Source organism: Schistocerca americana, chromosome 1 (genome assembly GCF_021461395.2).
Source record: "Schistocerca americana isolate TAMUIC-IGC-003095 chromosome 1, iqSchAmer2.1, whole genome shotgun sequence".
NCBI lineage: Eukaryota > Metazoa > Arthropoda > Insecta > Orthoptera > Acrididae > Schistocerca > Schistocerca americana.
Window position 1 is genome coordinate 854,884,442 of NC_060119.1, and position 25,806 is coordinate 854,910,247.

Below are 25,806 nucleotides of genomic sequence, written 5' to 3' on the forward strand. Positions count from 1 at the left end.
AAAGTCTATTTAGTGTCTTAGGATATCAGCGGTCTTTCCACATATAAGGAACATTATTACATAACTTGTTTCACATTTTAGCAAACACGCAGGAAGATTTTTTACCTCTATCCGACGGAAAGTAGCGTAAGATTCATGGTTAATTAACATTTAGCGTGACTCACGTGCGTACACAGTAAACAAAAAAGCACTGCAACTCAAACTTGTCATAGAGACAACAAGTAGGAATATACGAAAAAAATGGTGGAGAAGTAATAACTGTAAATATTCATCACAAGTTACGGGGATATATAGGGCGTTTCACTGTTACACGTATAAACGAAAGGAGAGGGCAGTGGACAATGAACCTAAGAAAAAATTCTCATAACCATAGATCCGGAAACCAATAGTTTTCCCGAAACGACGTATGCGGAAGTTCGGTCATGTCGATGTAAAGACACTGTTTATGTCTAGGCATATTGCGAAACTCCTGAAGTGAAATGTAAATTACAAAGTGATAAACAGCAGTCGGTTATTTTTAACTTCATTCCGGACACGTGAGCGACGGCAAACAGCGTTTCGACAAGTCATCTTGGATATTAATAAAACCCTAAAATGCTTTTAGAGAATTATCATATCAGTGGATGTCTCAGTGTTCTTATTCCTTGTTGATTTATTGCTATGCAGATACTCATCTGAAGATGGTGTTTCTAGTGCCATAAAAGCGGTAGTGATCTAAAATTAAAAGACTTAATACAGCTGAAGCGGTTTATTAATACCCAAAATGATTAATCATACTGTGGTTTCCCAACCTATGAGATTGTCTGCAGTTTCGACTAATATATCGGTCGTGGCTCGCCAACACCACATCCTCGCAGGTCTCCTGACTTTTTTGTGTGCGAATATTTAAAACTTTGGTGTATTCCAGCCCTGATGATATTGTCGATGAACTCCGGGAACGCCTTGTTGGTGGTTGTCAGTGCATTCGGAGCATGTCTGATATTTTTGCGCTTGTATGGGCATCGATGAGAAAACTCGCTGAAGCCTGAACGGTGGTCTGTCGGACTCTTGTGCTGCGTTCGTCCTCAGGTTCATGTCTGCAGTTTGGATTTTCTGCGACTCTGTCATAAGGTGTTCATGTCCTCACTTGTAATACATCGTGTAGGGGAAACCATCGATTTCTGGACTTACGTTCGTTAGGATTATTTCATTGTTTTGCTGTCCTTACTCTCTTCTTTCGTTTGTACCCATAACAGTCAAACAATCTGTATATAAAAAATTAAGTTAATCTTTTAAGCGAACGTAGATTTCCGCAGCTGTTGTCATCTGCAGCGTAAAGGTTTGCTTCGTTATACAGACCAACATTTCGTATACAGTTCCAAATGCTTCTCATCAGGATGATTTATTTATTATATCTACTACATCATGATAAAAAATTTGTATCGTAATGCTCCCTCCCAAGTTGGGATATCCTCTCTGTACAACGTTATTAGATGTGAATGCGCTTGCTTTTGCGAACGTTTAGAGGTACTCGTTCTAAAATACTCCAATTCCCCAAATAAATATTTGCAAACTTATAAACTGTATATGTACCTCGCACGTAATACATTTTCTGAATATCAATCACCTTTTGTGGTTTTGAGGCTTTCGGCACGGCAAAAACGAAATAACGTCCATGCAGCTAAGTTCCTAATGAAATTATACATGATGTGAAAGAGGTAACTTCCCACATTTTGGAGGGCAATTGAAATCAATAAAGACAAGGGACCATGGAAGTTACGTTACCTATGAAAGTCACATAGTGTATTTTCAAGACAACATCACTCCTGTACGCCCTGTTTTGAAATTAGTTACTTACTATTATTTCTTTCTCAACTCGCAGGGTTGTGGTTGGAAGACAATAGAGAGTACTACAATGGACCAATTTACTCACATGGATGTGAAATAAAAAAGAGAAAACAATAAATAAATAAATAAAAGTCAATCCAGTCACCTTGTGCGGTATACGCACACCGTTTTGGAGCTACTGAACAATTAAAGGAAGTAACAGCACAACAATGTGCGATAGTTTGCAAAATAGTTAATACCTTGCAAAGTCGTCGAGAGTTTGCAAAATCACCGATAGCTTGCATATTCGCTGACAGTTTAATGAAACAGCTTCAAGACTGCCGTCAACAATGGCACAAACTCAATAGGTTGAACATGAACTCTTCCCCTGATTACAAAAACTTATTTTTAAGGAACTATGCTAGATACAGATATGCGATATTTTGAAAATGGTAGCTAAACTCATAAAAGTTATTCTGGATACAGTTCTACACGTCCACTGACAGCGTCTGATTTATTTTCTCTCTCTCTCTTGTTAGTGGTAGAGCACTTTAGGATTTCTGTTGTCACATTAGCGTCTATGCAGGAGAAAGCACCATGAACCTTGATCAAATGGTTCAAATAGCTCTGAGCGCTATGGGACTCAATATCTGATGTCATCAGTCCCCTAGAACTTAGAACTACTTCAACCTAACTAACATAAGGACATCACACACATGCATGCCCGAGGCAGGATTCGAAGCTGCGACCGTAGCAGTCACGCGGTTCCGGACTGAAGTGCCTAGAACCGCACGGCCACCGCGGCCGGCCATGAACCTTGTAGTTGCATGAAACTTTGTCGCGTAATACAGATGAGTGACAGTTCCGAAATGGCTATGGTTGAGATCTGCCACATGTGAAGAGCCTCAAAGAATGGTATGAAAAGTTCAGAGTGACGGGCAGTATTGGTGACAAGGCAAGAAGCGGTAGCCCTGGAGTAATAAGTCACGACACTGTTGATAACTTACATACAGCATTTCGGAGCTGTCTGCGAAAACCTATGCGTTGTGTTCCCACAAAAAAACAGGTTCACCTAAGAGCACTGTGATGAAGATTTAACACAGACAGATACATTTCCATGCAAACAAAATCCAACTCCTGCGCGATTTGCAGCCAGATGATAGGCCCAGAGGTGCTAAATTTGCAAGGAATGTGTTGGAACGAACTGATGCACGCATTGACTGTCTTAATAAAGTTTGTTTTTCCGATGGTGAATTTTTTCGCATCTCCGGGAAAGTAAAAAAATCATGAAGCCCGGATATGAGGTTTAGAAAACACATATATGACGTGGCGGAACAGAAAGGGACAGCAAATGCGTCGTGTGGCGAATGCGTGGTGTGGCGTAACGCACAATACAATTATGGGGCCATTCAAAAATTGTTCAAATGGCTCTGAGCACTATGGGACTTAACATCTGAGGTCATCAGTCCCATAGATCTTAGAACTACTTAAACCTAACTAACCTAAGGACATCACACACATCCATGCCAGAGGCAAGATTCGAACCTGCGACCGTAGCGGTCTCGCGGTTCCAGACTGAAGCGCCTAGAACCGCACGGCCACTAGCGGCCGGCTGGGACCATTCTTTTCCACAAAGCCTACCATTACGGCACACTGCATCTGGTCACCACATTCACCAGACGTAATCCCTCCTCACATTTTTTTGTGAGCTTACGTCAAGGATAAAGTCTTAAGTTCACTAGTTCCTGACGTGCAGACTGTTACAGCACGAAAACGAGATGGTGCAGTGGTGGTTGGAGAAGAAGTGTTGTCGAAGGCATGGACAGTAATTGGTTAGCACCTGAATGAGGTTCTAACGGCAGAAACGAGTCACACGTGGAAATGTATTGACAAAAGGTTTGTGAGTTAAGCTATCATTTGCAACTAACCATATAGCTGTATCTAGCATAGTTCCTTAGAAATAAATTTTTGTAATCAGTGAGTTACTTGATGCTCACGCAAGTGGTTGAAATAAAATACGTGTCATTTTGGGTGCTGTTGCGTATACAATATTGAATCACATGAATTTTTTTACAAATAGCTTGCTTTCTAAATGATTTTTTTGTTTTTTTATATTCTTTTCTTTTTGTAAAAGCAAACGTGTGTAAGCTACCTATGTAACACTTGTTCTTCAACCGGTGGAATAAATTTTCATTTACTTCTGACAAACGTAACGTTAACAATTACTAAGCTGTGTATATAACATATATTTTGGATAAAATAAAAAGAAAATTTCCATTTACTTCTGACAAACGTAACGTAAACCATTACTCAGCTGTGTGTATAACATATACATATATAACATATGTATTTTTGATAAAATAATTCTGTGTATTGGGCTGCGTCACTGTAAACTACTAAAAAAGTTCATTCCCAACGTTTCGACTGGTTTTCCGCGCTTCTCTTCAGGTTTTAGTTGTTTAAATTGATGAGAGTCAATACCCAAGACTATTTTATCCAAAATGACACAGGCCGTGGAAGCCCACGAACTCATGTGATACATATTAATAGGTGTGATGAATGACACAGTGATGTGCATTTCCTGTCACACAAGGCGAAAATGCGAAGTGTTACACTTTTATCGTCACTCCACCAATTCTATGCTTGTGGGATATATTGATAATAATACATCCTTACGCGAGCTTATTCTCGGTACAGAGAAAGGTCATTCCTACTGATGAAGAGTGGTGTGAGTACTTGATGGCTATCGGGTGTGTCTATCGTTACTGAAACTTTTGAGGTGAAGATCGCAGCACAGCATTTCCAGATGAAGCTTATCGTCATGTTTCGGGCCTTGAAAAAGGTCTAACCATTGGCACGTGGGGCACCGTAGCACCGATATACCGATAAATAGAACGGACAGTTGACTGTAATGTAATTACTGCACAATGAGTGATGACGAAAAGTCTCAGGATAACGTCCAAGCAAGAAGTGTCCTTCCAATCCTGCATTACGAGAAGATCTTTGGATTGTTTGACTGGTTCTGTTAAATATACCGATGACAAAAGATGGAATCCGTGCAGGAGTTATAGCTAGTGTATTACCGTGAACTGCAGAGAACAGATTAGTGGCAGCTGGATTGAGATTTCCGGTTGCTATCCGTCGTTTTTCGCTGATAACTTATCACAGACAACCAAGACTTCCATGCTCCAGAGTAAGAGTCAACTAGGACTTTTAGTGGCATTCTGTGGAGTTCGGCAATGAGTTTCGCTTCTGTTTGTGGCTCTCATTTGACATATTTCAACAGGACTGATTTCGTAATTGTTGAAGGGAGCTGAACGCTTGCCAGTGAGTAACATTGTTGTGCCACGGTATCAAACACCATATTCTGGCAGGATAATGCAAGGCCCCACATTTCAGTTCACATCACAAATGCCTTAAGGAATCTAAGAATCCTTGATTCTCTTACCCATTCCTCCAGCTTGTCAACCATAGAGCATGACTGCGACGCTATGGGTAAACGTATACTGTCGTACCACCCGACTGCCATCAGTTTTTATCAGCTGAGATATCACGTGTTTCGGGTGCGACAAGAAATTACTGCCCTGCCACAATAAATGCAAGATTGTATTCGTGCCGATGGGTCACACCTCATACTGTTTTTGACAATGGACTGCAAGTCCAATGGATTGAAAGTTTATACATTTAATATCCAATATCCGATGAGTATCTCCGAAGTACGATAAACATCGGACTGATGCTTCATGATGTAACACTTTCAATCTCTGTCAGTATAATTCACTTCATTATCTGACGCGATATCTGTCTTTTTATAACCAACCAAACTGTGCCTATCTTTTGATCTACCTGTTGATGGGTTGGTTCCCGGACTTCAGATTAAGAATAAATATTTTATACCTAGTTTAATGGTGGGTGCTTGTCAAAAAAATTCATTTATGAAGCAAGACGGGGAATGTCATACATCTCAAATGAATTTCTTATTTGTTACATTTTATTTTTATCGGTTTGAAATATGTGGGAGTGATCACCCGAGGTATGGTAGTTATTTCTGTGGCTCCTTTTATAGTAATGTTGGTGTCGACCAGTGTATACGTAAAATACATAAACTGGTAATACTTCATACAGTAATGTTAGTAGCTGAGCGCTCATATCGCATTTTGAGGCTGATGCTATAGATCAGCTAGAGAAAGCAGAAGGCAATGAGGATGTACCATAACAGGCAGACAGCACTTTTGCCAAATTCATGCAGCCCGTGGCACATGGTTGTATTTGTTACAGTCACGAGAAAAACCATGCCGCTGTCCGTGCCTGTCCTGCCCCATTCATCAGTTACTGCATGCTGAGCGTCACAGCCTGAACTCGGGAGATGGTAACTACTTCAGGAACTGACTATTCAAACGTATGACACTTAAGTCATCATTCATGAAAAATATTCGTCTCGGATGGTAGTAGCTATAATCGTAGGAGCCAACAATTCGAAATTTCGAAATGCACAACAATCCGTGGAAGACAAACTGCAGTGTAATGATGCGAAGATCAAGTGGTACGGGGCCCGTTCAAGAACATTTATCCATAGCAGCGACATACCTTTTGGCGCCCTTCCTCCTCCCTCCATTTATCCACACAAGCTACACATCATTTGGAGCACCCCCTCCCCCTCCCTCGTTTATACACTGAAGCATCAGAGAAACTGGTATAGGCATGCGTATTGAAATACAGAAATACGTAGTGGTGGTGGTTAGTGTTTAACGTCCCGTCGACAACGAGGTCATTAGAGACGGAGCGCAAGCTCGGATTAGGGAAGGATTGGGAAGGAAATCGGCCGTGCCCTTTCAAAGGAACCATCTCGGCATTCGCCTGAGACGATTTAGGGAAATCACGGAAAACCTAAATCAGGATAGCCGGAGGCGGGATTGAACCGTCGTCCTCCCGAATGCGAGAAATATGTAAACAGGCAAAATATGGCGCTGCGGTCGGCAACGCCTATATAAGACAAGTGTTTGGTGCAGAAGTTAGATCGGTTACTGCTGCTACAATGGCAGGTTATCAAGACTTAAGTCATTTTGAACGTGGTGTTATAGTCGAGGCACGAGCGATGGGACACAGCATGTGCGAGATAGCGATGAGGTGGGGATTTTCCTGTACGACCATTTCACGAGTGAACCATTGTAAGTAGGCTGTTTATGTTTTCTCTATGTAAGTAGGCTGTTTATGTTTTCTTATTGGCAACGTTACGTAGCGCTCAATATGAAAATCACTGGCTGTGCTGTGTGCAGTCTGTGGCTAGTTTGCATTGTTGTCTGCCATTGTAGTGTTGGGCAGCGGCAGCTGGATGTGAACAGCGCGTAGCGTTGCGCAGTTGGAGGTGAGCCGCCAGCAGTGGTGGATGTGGGGAGAGAGATGGCGGAGATTTGTAATTTGTCATGAACTGCTATATTTGTATATGATGATATCAAGGTAAATACATTGTTTGTTCTCTATTAATATCTTTCATTTTGCTAACTATCCCTATCAGTAGTTAGTGCCTTCCGTAGTTTGAATCTTTTATTTAGCTGGCAGTAGTGGCGCTTGCTGTATTGCAGTAGTGGGAGAAACGAAGATTATTGTGAGGTAAGTGATTTAGTGATTTGTGAAAGGTATAGTTTAATGTTAGTCAGGGCCATTCTTTTGTAGGGATTTTTGAAAGTCAGATTGCGTTGCGCTAACAAAATATTGTGTGTCAGTTTAAGCACAGTCTTGTATAAATTGATCAAAGGGGACGTTTCATATGTCGACCCTTAGCCTAGGATACCTCACTGGAATCTTCTGATTTTTTCTTGTAGTTTGTGTATTTAGTGTAGCTTTTGTTTATTGCTAGCGCGTAATTGTAGAGAGAATCTCCTTTGTAGTTGTAGCCTTTCATTGTTGTACAGTAAAACAGTTGTGGCATGCATATAGATTTGCACCAAGTATTTCGCAGCTACGCTTGCAATTAACTAGATATTATTTTCAGTGCTATGTTAATGTGTTCTCCTATTTTTGCACTTCAAATTGTGCTTTTCTGTGTTATCGTGTGAAATATTGTGACAATTATGGCGTGTGAAAAACGTAACACTAGGCTCCAAACTAAACTGAGAAATAATAGTGACGACGAGCGTAGCTTATCAGCGCCGCAGAGTAATGAATTTACTAATGTTCAAAGTAGTAATTTGGTAACTGTGCACAGGGAAATGGAGCGGGCGTCAAACAATGGCGGGGACAGTGAAACAATTAGTGAAGAGGGAAGCATTATCGATCGATCGGTCGGCAATAGCTCGCCTCAGGAAGCCGAAATGACACGACACGATATCGCAAATACTGTAGATTCAGGTTTTGGATCCTCACCGTTTTCTCAAATAAGTCAAGACACATTTTCTGCTTGTCAAAATGTGAATGTTTCCGGTGTAAATTCACTGCCGAAAAGCACTGAGGAACATGTTTCAGACACCAATGCATTGTTATTACAATTAATACAACAAATGGGACAAACACAGCAAAAGCTTCAAAAGTTAGACACAATGGAACAAAATCAGAGACAAACACAGCAAAAGCTTCAAAAGTTAGACACAATGGAACAAAATCTTAAAAAGTTAGACTCATTGGAGCAAACTCTTGAACGAACACGTGAGGATTTAACTGCTGAGTTACATCACATTGAATCGAAATGTCAAAAAGTCTGTAATGACGTAAAAACACAAATTTGTGAGCATTTCCAACCTATTTTTTCGCGTCATGAAAATGCACTACAGAATCACGAAGCAGCCATAAAAGAACTGCAAACTATTGTTCATGAAAATCATGAGACCTTGCAAGCAAAATTTGACTCAGTTGCATCTACCGATACGGTTATGCAACTTGCAAAAACTCAGGAAAACTTAAAGGTCACAGTAGACACGATTTCAACACAAATGGACACTCTGAAACTTGGTTCAGAAAAACATAGAGAGGAAATGATTTCACTATCGGATAAAGTAGCCGAACTTTCAGATCAGTTCACTAACTTATCTACAAAGGTAGATGATGATCTGAATGACACAACACCTGTAGCCTTCATGGACACTGAAGAGTATGAACGAATTAGAAAATTCAAACAAAATCAAAATCAAATCAATACACAGTACAAAAGAGAAATCAGGGAAGTGCAAGATCAGTTGGCACAAGTAGTACAAGAATTACGTATTTCAGAGGACACTCGCGCCCCAATACGGGAAGAGGGACATACAAATACGGAACAGACACAAAATAACAACACAGGGCACTTCGGAAATTGTGAAAGAAGTTGGCAAGGTACGCCGAATTTTGAGATGGAACCGCCGAAACGACGTAACAATGACCGACATGCGACTTGCCGACATGATGATTTTGACTATAAGCTGTTCATTACTACACGTAAATTCAAAACATTTAAGAATTCTGGCAACGACATTCATCCACAAGCATGGCTCCATCAATTCTCTCATTGTTTTCCTCCCAACTGGTCGTTAGAACACAGATTAGAATTCATGTGTGGCTATTTAGAGAATGAACCAGCTGTAAGAATGCGATCGGTCATTCACGATTGCCACAGTGAAGGAGAATTTTACCATGCCTTCCTCTCAGCATATTGGTCTCAAGCTACACAAGACCGTGTGAAACATAGCATCATGATGATGAAACACTTCGAACAATCTGAATTTTCCAGTCTTGTGAAATATTTTGAAGACATGTTGCACAAGAATCAATACCTGTCAAACCCATACAGCCCCTCAGAACTCATCCGCATTTGCTTAATCAAATTACCTGAACATTTACGGCATATTATTTTGGCAGGACGTTGCAAAGATGACATTGAAGCTTTTCAGGGACTCTTACAAGAATTAGAAATTGACACAGACAGTCGCGGGATGCGAAAACAGGAAAACAATCACTACAGGTCACATCCGTCACAATTCCGTGATGACAGAAATAATAACTGGACACGACAAGGCTATTCTCACCACACAAATCGTGACCAAAATAGACACCACCCGTATGACAACCGTTGGCAGAGTAGTAATAATTACAGGGAAAGATCACCTCTCCGCAGTAATGACTATCACAGAGACAATCATAGAAACAGACAATTTGGCAACCAGAACTATTATTATCACGGGAGACAGAATAACTTCAGACGCAATGGTCCAGCGCGCAGTTACGATTCAGGGATAAATTCTCCACCACGTGACCGACACGAAAGAAACTGTGTAAACTACCGACAAAACGACAGACCTGAATTCCATCAGAACTGGCGAGCTTTAAACAGAGCTGGGCCCTCTCGGCAAGGCGAATTTGTGGAAGTTAGGCCTCCTAATCCCAGTAACGACGCGCGCCAACAAAGAAACAGACAATGACTCACACCGCAGGCAGCCACGTGCGCCGGCTGGCTCAGAGAAAAATAACATTGACGCTAACCTTGAGCAAAATTCCAGTATTCTTTACGGACGAATACCGCATGATAATTGCATTCAAGTTGAAATTCTGTGTACTAGGAAGAGTAAAGGTTTACACCATATTTCACATGTAAAACCGTTTATTGAAAGATAATCTGCTTTTTAACTTTGTCTTTGCCATAAAACGTTTCACTTCACGTTACTAGTATGCTTTAGAAACTGTTACCATGCAACAATGTTTAAAGTTAAATATCCAGTCAAGAACCAAGACAACTTATTCAAACAGAAATTACGAATGCATTGTTATTGCGAACAGATGACACAGCGGTTAGTTAATGTGACAGCTACACGATTTTATCACGACGCTACTAATGAGTGACAATTTACAATGTTGCTTTTGCAGTGTATCTGTTTTATATCTGCACAGTTTTCTGAATTCTTCTAGGAAGAAAAACATGTTTTAGTAGTAACTTTTGTGGTATAGCAACAATGAGACAGCCTTTTTCGTGGCATAACAATACGTTACTGTACAGTACTTTCCTCATCACGGCAATAAACGTAATAACTAAGATATCTATACGCAAAGCATTTCACTTTTGTGTATCATGAGGTAAGTACATTGACTTTAGCAGAACTTTGCTTACAGAGGACGATAACTACGACAGTTCCACAGAATTATCTTACAGCAAGACGCGCATTTAGCGCTACAGGACACGCATTTGAGTGATTAATCTTATACTTAAAACACTTATTTTCAAAGATTTTTTAATTACAAAGAAACTTTTCCGTGATACATTTCATTCCATTGCTGTAATCTGTAACACCTGAGGGTATAATTACATTAATCCTCAGGGGGGTACACGCTTACTTTGTGTACCATGTGTGTGGCAAGCACAAGGAGCCCTAGCTAATATGGTATTTACTTATACAACTTTGCACATCGGTACCATATTTCTCCAACACAGAATTACACAGCTATCTGATTATTTAACAGAGAAACAAAAATTTTTTTTATGTCAGTGACACATGTTTAAGCAATTACACAGTTGGATAATTTCACACTTACGAAATTGTATTTTGTCTGTACTTTGAGAAATGCTCACATTTTTCGGAACCATTGTGATACTATGAGAGCTTTGAATGATATATTTGGTAAGGGAGCATGATTTTAAAGTACGTTTGAGGTAGATGACACTATTGAAATGAGCAGAGAATTTTTTTTACGTTTTGAAATTATTGGAGGAAGTTACGACGATTTTGAGATTTGACTGAAGTGTTATGATGTTATTATTACGACGACGATGTGTACTATGCTGTTGAGGTATGTTTATGATAAATAAGCTGATGCTATATGAGGAATCTGATTATGCTATGTAGCTATTATGATGAAATATTGAAGACGTGTTGATGAATATGAATATGTATATGTGTAATAAGGTAAGGAATAAGGAGTAGGGGTTAGGGACTCTGATTTATGAAAAGGTTGTTGGAAACCAAGAATCGTACTTTAAGAGTTATGAAATGTGTGTGTATATGCATGAATGTATTACAATGCAGACGAAAATTCTTTGGACACTGTTATATCAATAGCATTTTGTTTCTACAGATTTGCAACGCTCATTCTTGACCTGTGAAATATTTCTATGTGAGACTGTCACTGTAGCGGAAACTGCTGTCGTAAATATTTCCGTACGAAAGTTAAGTGACCACCTGCACGTAATGCGTCGCGGGCACCCAGCTGTGTCAGACGCCTGGAGAAAAAGCCATTATTGCGAGCCCTTTTCAGCGGCACAGGTAGAACAAAAAAAAAGGGGAGGCCATTATCCTCGGAAATATTCTTACATCTGCAAACCTGATAATGACAAGTGTCTTTCTACGAGAATTGAGAGCTACTGACTTACGAAATGCCACATAGCTATTGAATGATGTTTTTATGCTTTGGTTTGCGTAATTGCTTATTTCATTTGATATCTGGTTTCCAGCTGTGTTGCAGCATTGCTTTTATAAAATGAAATGCATTTGCTAATGTGAACACTTTCTGTCAACAGATTTATTAAATAATTATTTTCTGATCCACATTCTTCGAAAAAGGAGCTCTTGGAATGGAGAGAACAATAACAAGGGACTAATACCAGTAACTGCATCTATAATTTTCTTTTCAAGTACTTGGTAATTTCTTTTGTAGAATAATTTGTGGTGCACCACTTTAATTACATAGACATTAAGATGTGAATATACACTTCCCTTATCTGCATTGTTGTTTTTACTGTAATATTTTTTCTGCTTGAGCTATGTCATGTTTAGATATAAGCTGCTGTTTGCCAGGCATAGTGCTACTGAACTTTAATTTGTGTTACTCTGCTAAGCCAGATTTATTTTTTTGTTGCTGCACATTGGCTCATATTAGTTGTAATTTTGCATTTTTTCTGTTAATTTAGATTTACTGTAGCTTGCTTTGCGATTTTCCATTTTTTTTTCATTGCTGTTTATATTAATTGTTTTATGTGCTGCTGCATTGCCTCGTCCCTTAGTTTAGCATCTGAGCTCAGTAGATTTAAGTTAGCTTAAGAGGGGGTAGACTATATAAGAGAATGAGTTGCGATGAATTGGAAGAAATGCATTGAGAATTAATACGAAAAAAGTACAGAAAACAGGTTTAGGTAGGATTTTCTTGGAAATAAATGTTGAGGTAAGAAATGTGTGAACATATAAATACAGAAAGCATGCTTAGATAGAATTTTTTTGGTGGAAACAAAGGATGATATAAGAGGAAAGATATATGAAGTTTTGGGTTGGACTGCAGTACCAAATGTTACACTGAAAACGAACCCTGTCCTTTCCTATTGGTGTTATCCCACTATGTGTGTGTGTACCCTTGTGTATTTGTTTTCTTCCTGTCTCTGTGTAGTTTCTTAGCATTTTTTTTTCTTTTAATATTAAGCTACATTCACTATGATGAGGAATACTGTTATCCTCAAATATAATTGGCATTAATAATATGTTATTTACTTTGTAAAGATGTTAGACATTATTAATTCCGTTCTGTTTAATGCTCATGTGAGAAGTTGATGTTTCGAAAGTTATTCTGATCTTTTATGTATGTACTTATGTCATAATTCCTGTAACACTGACGTATATGTCTATTTCTATTCTTTTGTAACGCCTGTTTTACTACAAATGTTATCTGTATTGTTATGTTCTTTAATGATGTATTTTGTACCTTTGTAATTGTATTCTCATGTTATAATATTGTAATTGACACCAGTTCATCAAATTAAGTAACTTGTAAGCATTCCTTTCACTGTACACATTTCTGTTGGTCATAGTATATGGACAATATGTGAGACGTAGGGACTGTTAGTGTTTGCACGTGTGTTACTAATTCAGCAAGGGACTGGATAACAGCATTGCTGGTTCTAAGGACATTTCAAACAAATTTTTTTGTGAGTGGACATGTGGTGGTTTATGGACTTGCCATATTCTCCACAAGACTCTTCGAGGGTGATTGTGCACCTGCACAGTCGCAACAGATGGCTGCTGGCCGTCTCTACAAGGACTACAGTGGGTCTGCACCTTCGATGGCCCACCAATACCATTATCTCTACAAGGACTACAGTGGGTCTGCACCTCTGGTGGCCCACCAATACCATACTCTCTACCAGGACTACAGTGGGTCTGCTCTGTGATGACCTACCTACCAATATTCTTCCAAAGTACGACTGACTCTGCTGTGGGTTTGCTCTGTTGTGGCCCATTATCTGTCAGCATGTTGCTATTCTGCTGTTATGTACGATTAGGACTGTCTTTATAGACTGTGAGAAAATTTGAGCTTTTGACCAACATAATATCAATAAGTGTGTGCATTTGATTTCTTTGTTATTGTAATTATGAAAAATTTTATCAAATCATTATTGGCCACTGCCCAAAAAAAAAAAATTTGTAAAATTTTTTGTGGGGAGCATGGGGGCTATGTAAGTAGGCTGTTTATGTTTTCTCTATGTAAGTAGGCTGTTTATGTTTTCTTATTGGCAACGTTACGTAGCGCTCAATATGAAAATCACTGGCTGTGCTGTGTGCAGTCTGTGGCTAGTTTGCATTGTTGTCTGCCATTGTAGTGTTGGGCAGCGGCAGCTGGATGTGAACAGCGCATAGCGTTGCGCAGTTGGAGGTGAGCCGCCAGCAGTGGTGGATGTGGGGAGAGAGATGGCGGAGATTTGTAATTTGTCATGAACTGCTATATTTGTATATGATGATATCAAGGTAAATACATTGTTTGTTCTCTATTAATATCTTTCATTTTGCTAACTATCCCTATCAGTAGTTAGTGCCTTCCGTAGTTTGAATCTTTTATTTAGCTGGCAGTAGTGGCGCTTGCTGTATTGCAGTAGTGGGAGAAACGAAGATTATTGTGAGGTAAGTGATTTAGTGATTTGTGAAAGGTATAGTTTAATGTTAGTCAGGGCCATTCTTTTGTAGGGATTTTTGAAAGTCAGATTGCTTTGCGCTAACAAAATATTGTGTGTCAGTTTAAGCACAGTCTTGTATAAATTGATCAAAGGGGACGTTTCACCATGAATATCAGGAATCCGGTAAAACATCAAATCTCCGACATCGGTGCGGCCGTAAAAAAGACCCTGCAAGAAAGGGACAAACGATGACTGAAGAGAATCGTTCAACGTTGACAAAAGTGCAACCCTTCCGCAAATTTCTGCAGATTTCAATGGTGGGTCATCAACATGTGTCAGCGTGCGATCACTCAACGAGACATCATCGATAAGGGCTTTGGGAGCCGAAGGGCCACTCGTGTGACTGCACGACACAAAGCTTTACGCCTCACCTGTGCCCGTCAACACCGGCATTGGACTGTTGATGACTGTAAGCATGTTGCCTGGACGGCCGAGTCTCGTTTCATATTTTATCGCGCGGATGAACGTGTATGGGTATGAAGACAACTTCATGAATCCACGGACCCTGCATGTCATCAGAGGACTGTTCAAGCTGGTGAAGGCTCCGTAATGGTTTGGGACATGTGCAGTTGGAGTGATGTGGAATCCCTGATACGTCTAGATACGACTCTGACAGGTGTCACGTACGTAAGCATCCCGTCTGATCACCTGCATCCATTCATGTTCATTGTGCATTCAGACGGACTTGGGCAATTCCAGCAGGACAATGCGACACCCCACACGTCCAGAATTACTACAGAGTGGCTCCAGGAACACTCTTCTGAGTTTAAACACTTCCGCTGGCCACCAAACTCCCCAGACATGAACATTATTGAGCATATCTGAGATGCCTTGCAACGTGCTGTTCAGAGGTGATCTCCACCCCCTCGTACCCTTATGGATTTACGGACAGCCCTGTAGGATTCATGGTGTCAATTCCCTCCAGCACTACTTCAGACATTAGTCGAATCTATGCCACGTCGTGTTGCGGCACTTCTGCGTGCTCGCGGGTACCAGTTTCTTTGGCTCATCTGTATACATTCGTTGCCTTTCCTAGGGCTCGTAGAAGAGCGTTTAGAAATAAATCTAGTGAGCGTGTAAAAAGGTTGTTTTAGCGAATGACCATGATACATCCTGTGCACAAATTGCAATAGGTCTCTGGCGACCTTCTAAGTTTGGTGCCTCAAGTGTCCGCTTGTGTCGACTGGTTCTTAATGTGTCCCTGGTGTTAACAACTGATTGACCAGCCGACTGGTTTTTCGTACAGTCTGTTTCTTCAGTCGCAATAAATTAGTCTTCGCGTAAAAGTCATTTGTACCGATATTTCCCACCGAATGATTTAACTGAATGTGAGGCAACCGAACTGACAAGTCTCTGACGATTACTTCAGTTACATGAATATTTTTCACTCTGTTTCCGGCTTTGAACGGTTCCATTTACTTACCTGTTCAGCCTTCTCAGTTATACACGAACCATCACTAGATTTCCAGGTCTTTTTAGATACAGAAAATCAAATCTTATTTCAAGGAGACGTAAAAAAGCCAAATTTCTAAAAATATGAATTTTTCGTACTTCTGGCTTTAAGTATCGACTCTTGATTGGTTTTAAGAGCTTATTAACTTGTGTTAGATCGTAAATTTATGTTTAAACAAACGAACAATTATCTTTTAATTTAAATTTCTTGAAGCACTTTCTGTTTCTTCACTTTGGTTTCCACCCATTACTAATAATTATCTTTCGGTAACTGCTGAGGTGAGGTGAACAGAAAGAATATGGAATACAATATTTTATGTTTCGTGTTTTAATCACTTGTTCCTTAAAGCATATAATGCCGCTTGTCGGAAGTATTTTTTGTGAAAAATATTAGCAATCATTTATTAATTTTCTTCCAGTTTCTGTGATTAATATATTTTCAGATTATGAATCTTCCTTGCAGATACTATATTCTGTATGTTTATTGTTGCTGTTTTCAGTCCGAATACTTGTTTGATGCAGCTCTCCACGTTGCTTTGTCCTGTACAAGCTTCTTCGTCTCCGAATAACTACTGCAAACTACATCCTTTTGAAACAGCTTACTGTACTCATGTCTTGGTCTCCTTTTACAATTTTTACCTTCCCCCCTCCCCCCAAGCACACACACTTCCGTCCAGAACTAAATTAGTGATCCCTTGAGGTCTCAGGATGTGTCCTGTCAACCGATCCCTTGTTTTAGTCAGTATCACCTGATTTAATTCAACTGCATTCCATTACCCTTGTTTTAGATTTGTTGATGTTCATCTTATATTCCCTTTTCAAGACACAGTCCATTCCGGTCAACGGATCTTCCAAGTCAGAATTACAATCTCATCGGCAAACCTCGAAGTTTTTATTTCTTATCCCTGAACTTTAATAATTTCTCCAATTTTTCTTTGGTTTCCTTTATTGCTTGCTCACTGTACAGATCGAATAACTTTGGCCATAGGCTACAACCCTGTCTCATTCCCTTCTCAACCACTGCTTCCCTTTCATACCCCCCCCCGACTCATATAACTATCGTCTGATACATGTTGTAAGTAGCCTTTCGCTCACTGTGTTTTATCCCTGTTACCTTCAGAATTTCAAAGTGAGTCTTCCAGTTAACATTGTCAAAAGTATTCTGCCTCTAGGTCTGCAGATGCTATAACTTAGGTTTGCCTTCCAGAACCTAGCTTCTAAGATAAGTCGTGGGGTCAGTATCACCTTGCGTGTTCCTTCATTTCTCCGGAACACAAACTCATCTTCCCCGTTGTCGGCTTCTACCAGTTTCTCCATTTTTCTGTACATAATTCGTGTTAGTATTTTGCAACTGTGAGCTATTAAACAGATAGTTTGGCAATATTCGCATCTGTCAGCACCTGCTTTCTTTGGAATTTTGTGTATCTCATTAAAAGTATGTTGAGGACCAGTGTTTATGCTGTCATTTGATTTCTGCCATTCCCATGCAACTGAGCGTTTCGGTATTTTGATGCAGACGCCATTTTCACTGCTATTTAAAGCACTATTCATTAACGTGACTGCAAAAATGAAGTGAAATGTACTTATTGCCATCAAATGAAAGGTTAATATCTGAAAGACTGCATCAGTGACGATAGGTAATAACAGAGTGCAGTCAACAATAATGATTTAACAGCATCAAAATGATCGATTGTTTCCGCTCAGGATTGAATGTGCCGGTGTCAGGCGATTGTTGTTGTCTTTCCTAGCGCTCCAGAGAGGTGTGAACTCGGTTACGTACTGTCCCCAATGTTGGAGATAGGCTTAGTACTGTGATTGAGGTATCAATGCGTGGATGCGAGTAGTACTTCTACATACCTGTGAAATACTATACCTGCAACTTTTCACTGGCTCTGGGATTTGTGTGCATGGATGTGATTTCCTGCACAATACATTTAGCCTCTACACTAATAAATGTCTGAATAAATGTATAAGAGCTGGACTCAAATGATTTTAAATTTATGGAGATTACCACACCTTTTCATTAAAACACAATCTATACTGTCGCTAAAATTTGGTAATTCGAGTACCCCTAAGGGAATTTTGACGCTCAACTTAGTACCCACAATGATACATCAGCTAAATTAGTTACTCGTTAATTGCCTCTGGAATAAGTTTATCAACACCAGTATATTAATCAGTTGCAAATTATGGGTACCTCAGTTGTATAACACTGCGTTGATTTAACCTTTGAAACTATTACAGGCTGGTTCACCCAGAAGAAATAACAGATACCACAATCAATTAAAACACTAAAGAGAGGTTTCGGTTGAAAAAACGAAAACATGTTTCAACTGGCAGTAAAACTGCAGACTAGTTTCACTTGAAAAGACAGAATTACTTAACTGACTCAGAACGCAAATCTCCAACAGCCTGTATCGATTGTTTTTATTCCATTGATGCCATAGACTGGTTACATTCAAAACATGAATGAATAATTCAATGTGATTTCAGTCTTTCTCAGCGTATTCCACTGATGAATTCTTCTCGGGTTATCAGCCGAGTGGTGGCGTCGTCTTGTCGCAACGTTTCAATGAGTTTCGTACCTATCATCTTCTGGCGAAAATGATGGGTACGAAACTCATTGAAACGTTGCGACAAGACGACGCCACCACTCGGCTGATAACCCGAGAAGAATTAATCAGTGAATAACTCAATATTCGTAAAACTAAAACCGAATGAATACATTGTTTTCCAACAAACGACTGCATCAGTTGTTCCTTCAATACTGCAACGGTGTTGCATGCAGGTTTTTTATCGAAATATTTACCATTATTGCTCACGTATTTATGGATTCATGATTTAGTTTGTACGTTTAGTGAAATTCCGTAACGTTCTTTTCACGTTCAATGGGCAAGCCAGTAAATGTTTTGGATTGGTTACATGCAAAAGTTCATATGTTTCTTGATTGTGGTAAATGTTCTTATTTCAGATGAACACTTCACAGAAATTAGAAGACCATTGATTAAGCATAAGGAGAAGTAATATGAGGCCACAAAGTTAAGAATATGAAGGATGTGAAGTCACGGTCCAACGAAGCCTCTGGGTAGCTGCGTGTTAGCATTACATTGCACTTGCGCTTGCGCTTGAAGCTGTCTCCACGTTTTTCCCCTTTTGCAGCCTCAGGATGGTTGGCAGAGAACGTTATGGGTTACGATAACACTCTAGTATTCAAAGCCTTCCTTGCATGAAAGATATACTATCTGCTGTGCATGAACTTTTGTATAAGGTGTACGGAGTTTTCCTTGTGCTGGTGTAAATACGCAGTTTTTCGTTACTTTTTTGGATTTGAATGATCGATTTTATTCACCACGTAACTGATTAGAGTCGGTGGAGATGCTCAAATGGCTATCCACTTTTTTTTGTCGTATCCACTTAAATCATAATGTGCCCCCACCCACAAACGTGTTAACATTGACCTTGGTTAAGTGGTTGCATTTTACCTCATCAGCGGAATTACGAACTTACTGAAATAAATCGACACGGATTAAAGCAAACTGTAGACCATCAGGGTCTTTCTGAAAAGCGGATTGTCTGCGTCGAATTGACGTTTTAGAGACGATAAAATCACTTCGTGCAATACTTTGTCCAAGCACATCGTCCTCGTAGGTTTCACATATGTTGAGCTGTAGGATGTGAGGTCCGTCAGTTACGCAAAACACCGTTATTTCTCAGTACTAAAACATGTTTCAGCACCCCTGTGCCTTCATCTGTAGGTTTCCGTTTTATTTATTCTGTAATGTGAACATTTTTATTAAATCATTACAAAATTATGTGGATGTTTAGTTCAAACAATAGTTCGTTTCTTTTTGTTAATACCTTTACACTTGGTGTGCATGACTTTTTCGGATAACTTGTGTATTATTTACTAAAGGTAGCTTGTCATATGCAGCAAAACGATGTTGATGAGAAATTTTACTGGGAGTTGACCTATGATCTAGAATGTAATTTAGTTTGTCGCAATAGGTTAACTCCCAGAAAACTTTCTCATCATCATCGTTTGGTCGCATATAACAAGCTACCTGTAGTAAATAATACACAAGTGATCGGAAAAATCATACACACCAAGTGTAAAGGTATTAACAAAAAGAAACGAACTATTGTTTGAACTAAACATCCAGATAATTTTGTAATCATTTAATAAAAATGTTCACATTACAGAATAAATAAAACGGAAACGGACTGATGATGGCAGAGTGGTGCTGAAACATGTTTGGGTACTGAGAAATAAAGGTGTTTTGCATAACTGGCGCACCTCACATCCTACAATTTTAACTGCAAACACGGTCAACGCAAGGAGCTGCAAATCCATATGAAGATTACGTTGAGCTGTCTCCGCTTCCTTTGTCACTGCATTACCTAAAATTAAGTATTTGCCTTTTTTCATTTACCACTACTTTGCTTAGCTCAAAAATAACACTAACGAATGCATATTTCCGTAACTGAACTTCTTGTGACAAACTGAACCCTCCAAACAACAGAAGACAGAGAAGATATGCAGTCACTGCTTACCTAGCACGCAGTGTTGAGGAAACGTTAAAAATATAATCAACTTAATAGTATGACAGCACTGATAATACGACATTTTTAAGTATTTAGAAATTTTGTAAACTTTCTTTTATCCAGTGATGCTATACTGGAAACGGGTATTTTTAATTGCAGTACCAGAATGACGCGGAGCACTGAATCTAATGCCCTGTAAGTAAGCGATCTCGGACCGAACTGCTGTTTCAAGCTATCGCTGCAGTTCATGGTTAGTGTCCTTCCACTGAAACAGTCATCGCTCTTATTGGGTCGCACATACCTCTCGACACTAGGAACGAGGTGGCCCAGTGATTGGAAGAGCTCAGACGGATGAGGCTTTAAATCCTCGTCCGTCCACGCTGAATTACGTTTACGTGTTCTTCCTAAATCGATTAAGGCGAATACCGAGATGGCCCCTTTCTAAAGGTCAATGTCGAGTTTCTTCGACATCTTTCCTGTGTACGAGCTTGTATACCGTCTCTAATAACTTCGCCGTAGACGGAACGATAAAACCTGACCTAACCTTTCCCTCCTCTCCCCCTGCGGTCGTTGCCTTTCACGGTACGCATTACGCGGGCATGTGCTGAGCAGCAGGCAGTGGGTCAGGAGCTGCCGCAGGGGTGACAAGTATGCGGCGCGCAGCAAGCGGGAGGCCTTCACATTTACACCCAAGGAGTCTGAGCAGCCGGCCTGGGGCTGGCGCTGAACGGCGCAGTCTGTTATACGGATTAACAGCGTCCTACCGCCGCATACGTCTGATACTCATAGTCTTGCAAAGCTATCTGCTGTTATGCACTCTATTGACAACGAACGACGTAAACATACACAATTACATATGTAGGGGATGGGCAAGTACGCACATAGTATAGCAACGCTTTGAATTAGTAATCTTTCGTGACTATTTTTATCACACATGAAAAGGAAAGTGACCTGTCATGCCCAGCTTCAGGAAATTGAGCTGCTCCTCACGAATTGCTTATGTACAGGGTAAACATTATTCAAGTATATATAATAATTCCAAAAGAAAGCAGGTGTTGACAGATGTGAAAATTACCGAACTATCAGTTTAATAAGTCACAGTTTCAAAATACTAACACGAATTCTTTACAGACGAATGGAAAAACTGGTAGAAGCCGACCTCGGGGAAGATCAGCTTGGATTATCTTAGAAGAAAGATTGTGGAAAGGCAAACCTACATTTCTAGCATTTGTAGACTTAGAGAAAGCTTTTGACAATGTTGACTGGAATACTCTCTTTCAAATTCTAAAGGTGACAAGGATAAAATACAGGGAGCGAAAGGCTATTTACAATTTGTACAGAAACCAGATGGCAGTTATAAGAGTCGAGGGGCATGAAAGGGAAGCAGTGGTTGGGAAGGGAGTAAGACAGGGTTGTATCCTCTCCCCAATGTTATTCAATCTGTATATTGAGCAAGCAGTAAAGGAAACAACGAAAAATTTGGAGTAGGTATTAAAATCCATGGAGGAGAAATAAAAATTTTGAGGTTCGCCGATGACATTGTAATTCTGTCAGAGACAGCAAAGGACTTGGAAGAGCAGTTGAACGGAATGGACAGTGTCTTGAAAGGAGGATTTAAGATGAACACCAACAAAAGCAAAACGAGGATAACTGGAATGTAGTCGAATTAAGTCGGGTGATGCTGAGGGAATTAGATTAGGAAATGAGACACTTAAAGTAGTAAAGGAGTTTTGCTATTTGGGGAGCAAAATAACTGATAACGGGCGAAGTAGAGAAGATATAAAATGTAGACTGGCAATGGCAAGAAAAGCGTTTCTGAAGAAGAGAAATTTGTTAACATCGAGTATAGATTTAAGTGTCAGGAAGTCGTTTCTGAAAGCATTCGTATGGAATGTAGCCATGTATGGAAGTGAAACATGGACGATAAATAATTTGGACAAGAAGAGAATAGAAGCTTTCGAAATGTGGTGCGACAGAAGAATGCTGAAGAGTAGATGGGTAGATCACATAACTAATGAGGAGGTATTGAACAGAATTGGGGAGAGGAGGAGTTTGTGGCACAACTTGACTAGAAGAAGGGACCGGTTGGTAGGACATGTTCTGAGGCATCAAGGGATCACAAATTTAGCATTGGAGGGCAGCGTGGAGGGCAAAAATCGTAGAGATGAATACACTAAGCAGTTTCAGAAGGATGTAGGTTGCAGTAGGTACTGGGAGATGAAGAAACTTGCACAGGATAGGGTAGTATGGAGAGCTGCATCAAACCAGTCTCAGGACTGAAGACCACAAGAATAACAACATGAAAAAACGTAAATTACTTTCAAACTACGGCGTGCACAGACTTTATTCAACATGTGAAAGTCACCACACATATTCGGATTAGGTTATGACATGTTCGATACGCTTGCCATCATTGTCGATGGTGTGGCGCAGACGAATAGCGAAATTCTGCATGACCAGCTAATGTCTCCGAACATCGATGCTTTCGGTGACCTCCTGAATGGCTGTTTTCAGTTCAGCGTGTGTTCAATCCGGAGAATATGGTGGCCAATCGAGGCCCATGCCAGTGGCCTCTGGGTACCCCAGGGCCAGAATGCGGACCCCAAAGTGCTCCTACAGGACATCAAGCACTCTCCTGCTTCGGTATGGGTCGAGCTCCGTCTTGCATGAACCACGTCTTGTCGAAATCAGCGTGGCTTTGGATAATGGGGATGGAATCATCTTTCAAAACCTTCACGCACCGTTCGGTAATCATCGTGCCATCAAGGAATATCACACCGATTATTCCGTGACTGGACATTGCTCACCGCACAGCCACTCGTTGAGGGTGCAGAGATTTCTCGATCGCGAAATGCGGATTCTCAGTCCCTCAAGTGCGCCAGTTTTACTTACTGACGAACCCATTCAAAAGAAAAACGGCCCTGCTGTCAACCATGCAGTTTGAGCCTCTTAACGCAAATCGTTCAGAAGTTTTGATGATTTTATTTCACATAGATCAATAACTGTCACCCTGTATTACGATCTACCAGCAGGTTTTGCTTTCACCGTAAGTGCAACATCAGGGAGTTTGCAGTTGCAATGATATCATATGTCGTTGCTATGTGATAGACACATTACTTGCTTTAACATTTCCAATGAAAATTGGTGTGCTATTTTTATATATACATTTGATGTTCTAACTTTCTTTTGGGCTGTATTAAATGTACCATAAATTAAACGGCTATCCGAATATATTTACTCAAAGAAATTGCAGTAGTTCAAAAGAAACATAACTTTCACATACTGCGCATTAAGTTTTTTTAATTATCTTGTGCACACAGACGCGTGTCGCCGTTGTTAGAAGGCATCTTCAGTGGATGTCCTGAAATATTACTCGATTTTTTCGTTTGTACGTATAGGTTATCGTTTGGTGATAAAGGTTATAGATTTAAAACAGTTAGTTGAGGGTTTTGTAGTAAAATTGGAAAGTACTTACAGATCAGCGTATAATTCACTATTTGTAAGCCAAAAACGAAAAAATCGTATAATATTTCAGGACACTCATTGAAGATGCCTTGCAATTAAGGTGAAACGCGTCTGGATGCACAAGATAAATAAAAAAAATCTTAATTTGCAGCATGAAAAATGCGTTTTTCTTTTGAACTATTGTAACTTATTTACAGCTGCTGCGAGAATGGCCAGCACAGAGAAACTTTTTAAACAAAGAAGATTGTTTCGCACATTGATTAGTCCCTTGTCACGGAATTAAATTCGTAGCACAATATCAACTGTATCTTACGTTGCGGCAATTTATTAAATTACGTTGACGTATTAAGAACACAAAATGCAAAGAGAGCATTAAACATTTACAATATCATTATATATTTTGTCAAAAAATTATAAAGTGATCACTGAACCCAGAGATCGCGCCTTCTTTGTTGACTATTAGTATTTGACAAACAAATTAGGGATAAAAGTTCACATAAAATTCACTTAAATGAATTTGATCAGTAAAACAGTTCGTTATTTTTAACTCATCCGTTAAGAAACGAAAAACAGTTCATTGTTATTTCAGCGTTTGGGTCAGAAGCAGACTGTCCATTGATAAAACAATTGTTATGCCGGGGATTTGACAAAGGAGGACAGTACTAACCAGGTATAGCACGTAACGAAAACTAAGACGGATTTGCGATCGATAGTTGAAAACATGAGGTCAAAGCGTAACTCAAATCTTCTAATACGTTATTTGCAGCGTAATATCAACTCTCTTGATAGAACAAAATGTAATTGAAATTTAAATAACTGCTTGCAAGCATGTAAGTGTTAGTAATTTTTGGAGAGAGGTAACTCTCTACTGGAAAAAAAATAATGAGTTAAGAGAACGGCTTGTTTTCCGTATTTGCTCTTGCTCTCTTCAGTTTTTTTCTTAAATATTGATCTAAGCCCACAGTGACGCGGAAATTAGATTTCAAAAAATGCAATATAACACGACACTCTATACCACAACCGGCATAATGAATACTCTGAACGCTCTGAATTCACTCTGAAGATAAAATCTAATGCTAAGTAAGTAATTAAAAAGGCAATGAGCATCATTTACTCACGGTTGGTCCCCAAGCCCACGATCTCCAAGAAGAGTTGGCGGAACTCTTTGGTTGTCAGCATCTCGAAATTACAAGGCAAACTCCAGTTTCCAGCAGCTCGCGTTTTTCTAGACAATAACGTCTGCTTAGAGATATGCTGTGTAGCTGTACGTCACACACGTCGTATATAAGCAAAAAGAGTTAACGGAAGAAGTGCTGCTGTGGTGCACCTACTATGAGAGGCGACACAGTAGAGGTGGCGGCGCCCCGTTCGCAAAATGAGATCTGGAAGGCTGCCACGGAAGCCATTCGCCGCGCACAGTATGGATGCTTGCGCTACAAACGCATCGCTGAACTGAAGCCACAAAACCTGCTAGCACACAATCACGTAACTGTGAACTAGGTGATGCCAGCCAGTCGTGTGTCCGTCCTGTGCCTCTTACTTGCATTCACGTCATTCGCGAATTCTGTTGGTATTTCCCTGTTGGTTATACACAAGAGTTCCACGCGGTGGAAACCTATAACGCAATTTCTATTTGTTACGTAAATACT

At 39.9% G+C, this 25,806-nt stretch overlaps 1 protein-coding gene across 1 annotated transcript in view; it reads right to left on the reverse strand.

The window, feature by feature from the left end:
* LOC124613525 (CD63 antigen-like) overlaps nucleotides 1-25,494 on the reverse strand; it is a 420,885-nt gene extending 395,391 nt beyond the window's left edge. The window contains exon 1 of the mRNA XM_047142238.1: nucleotides 25,276-25,494. Within this exon, the coding sequence (XP_046998194.1) occupies nucleotides 25,276-25,336 (61 nt within the window). The 5' untranslated portion in view covers nucleotides 25,337-25,494. The remainder of the gene's footprint in view (nucleotides 1-25,275) is intronic.
* Between the last annotated feature and the right edge of the window lie 312 nt (nucleotides 25,495-25,806).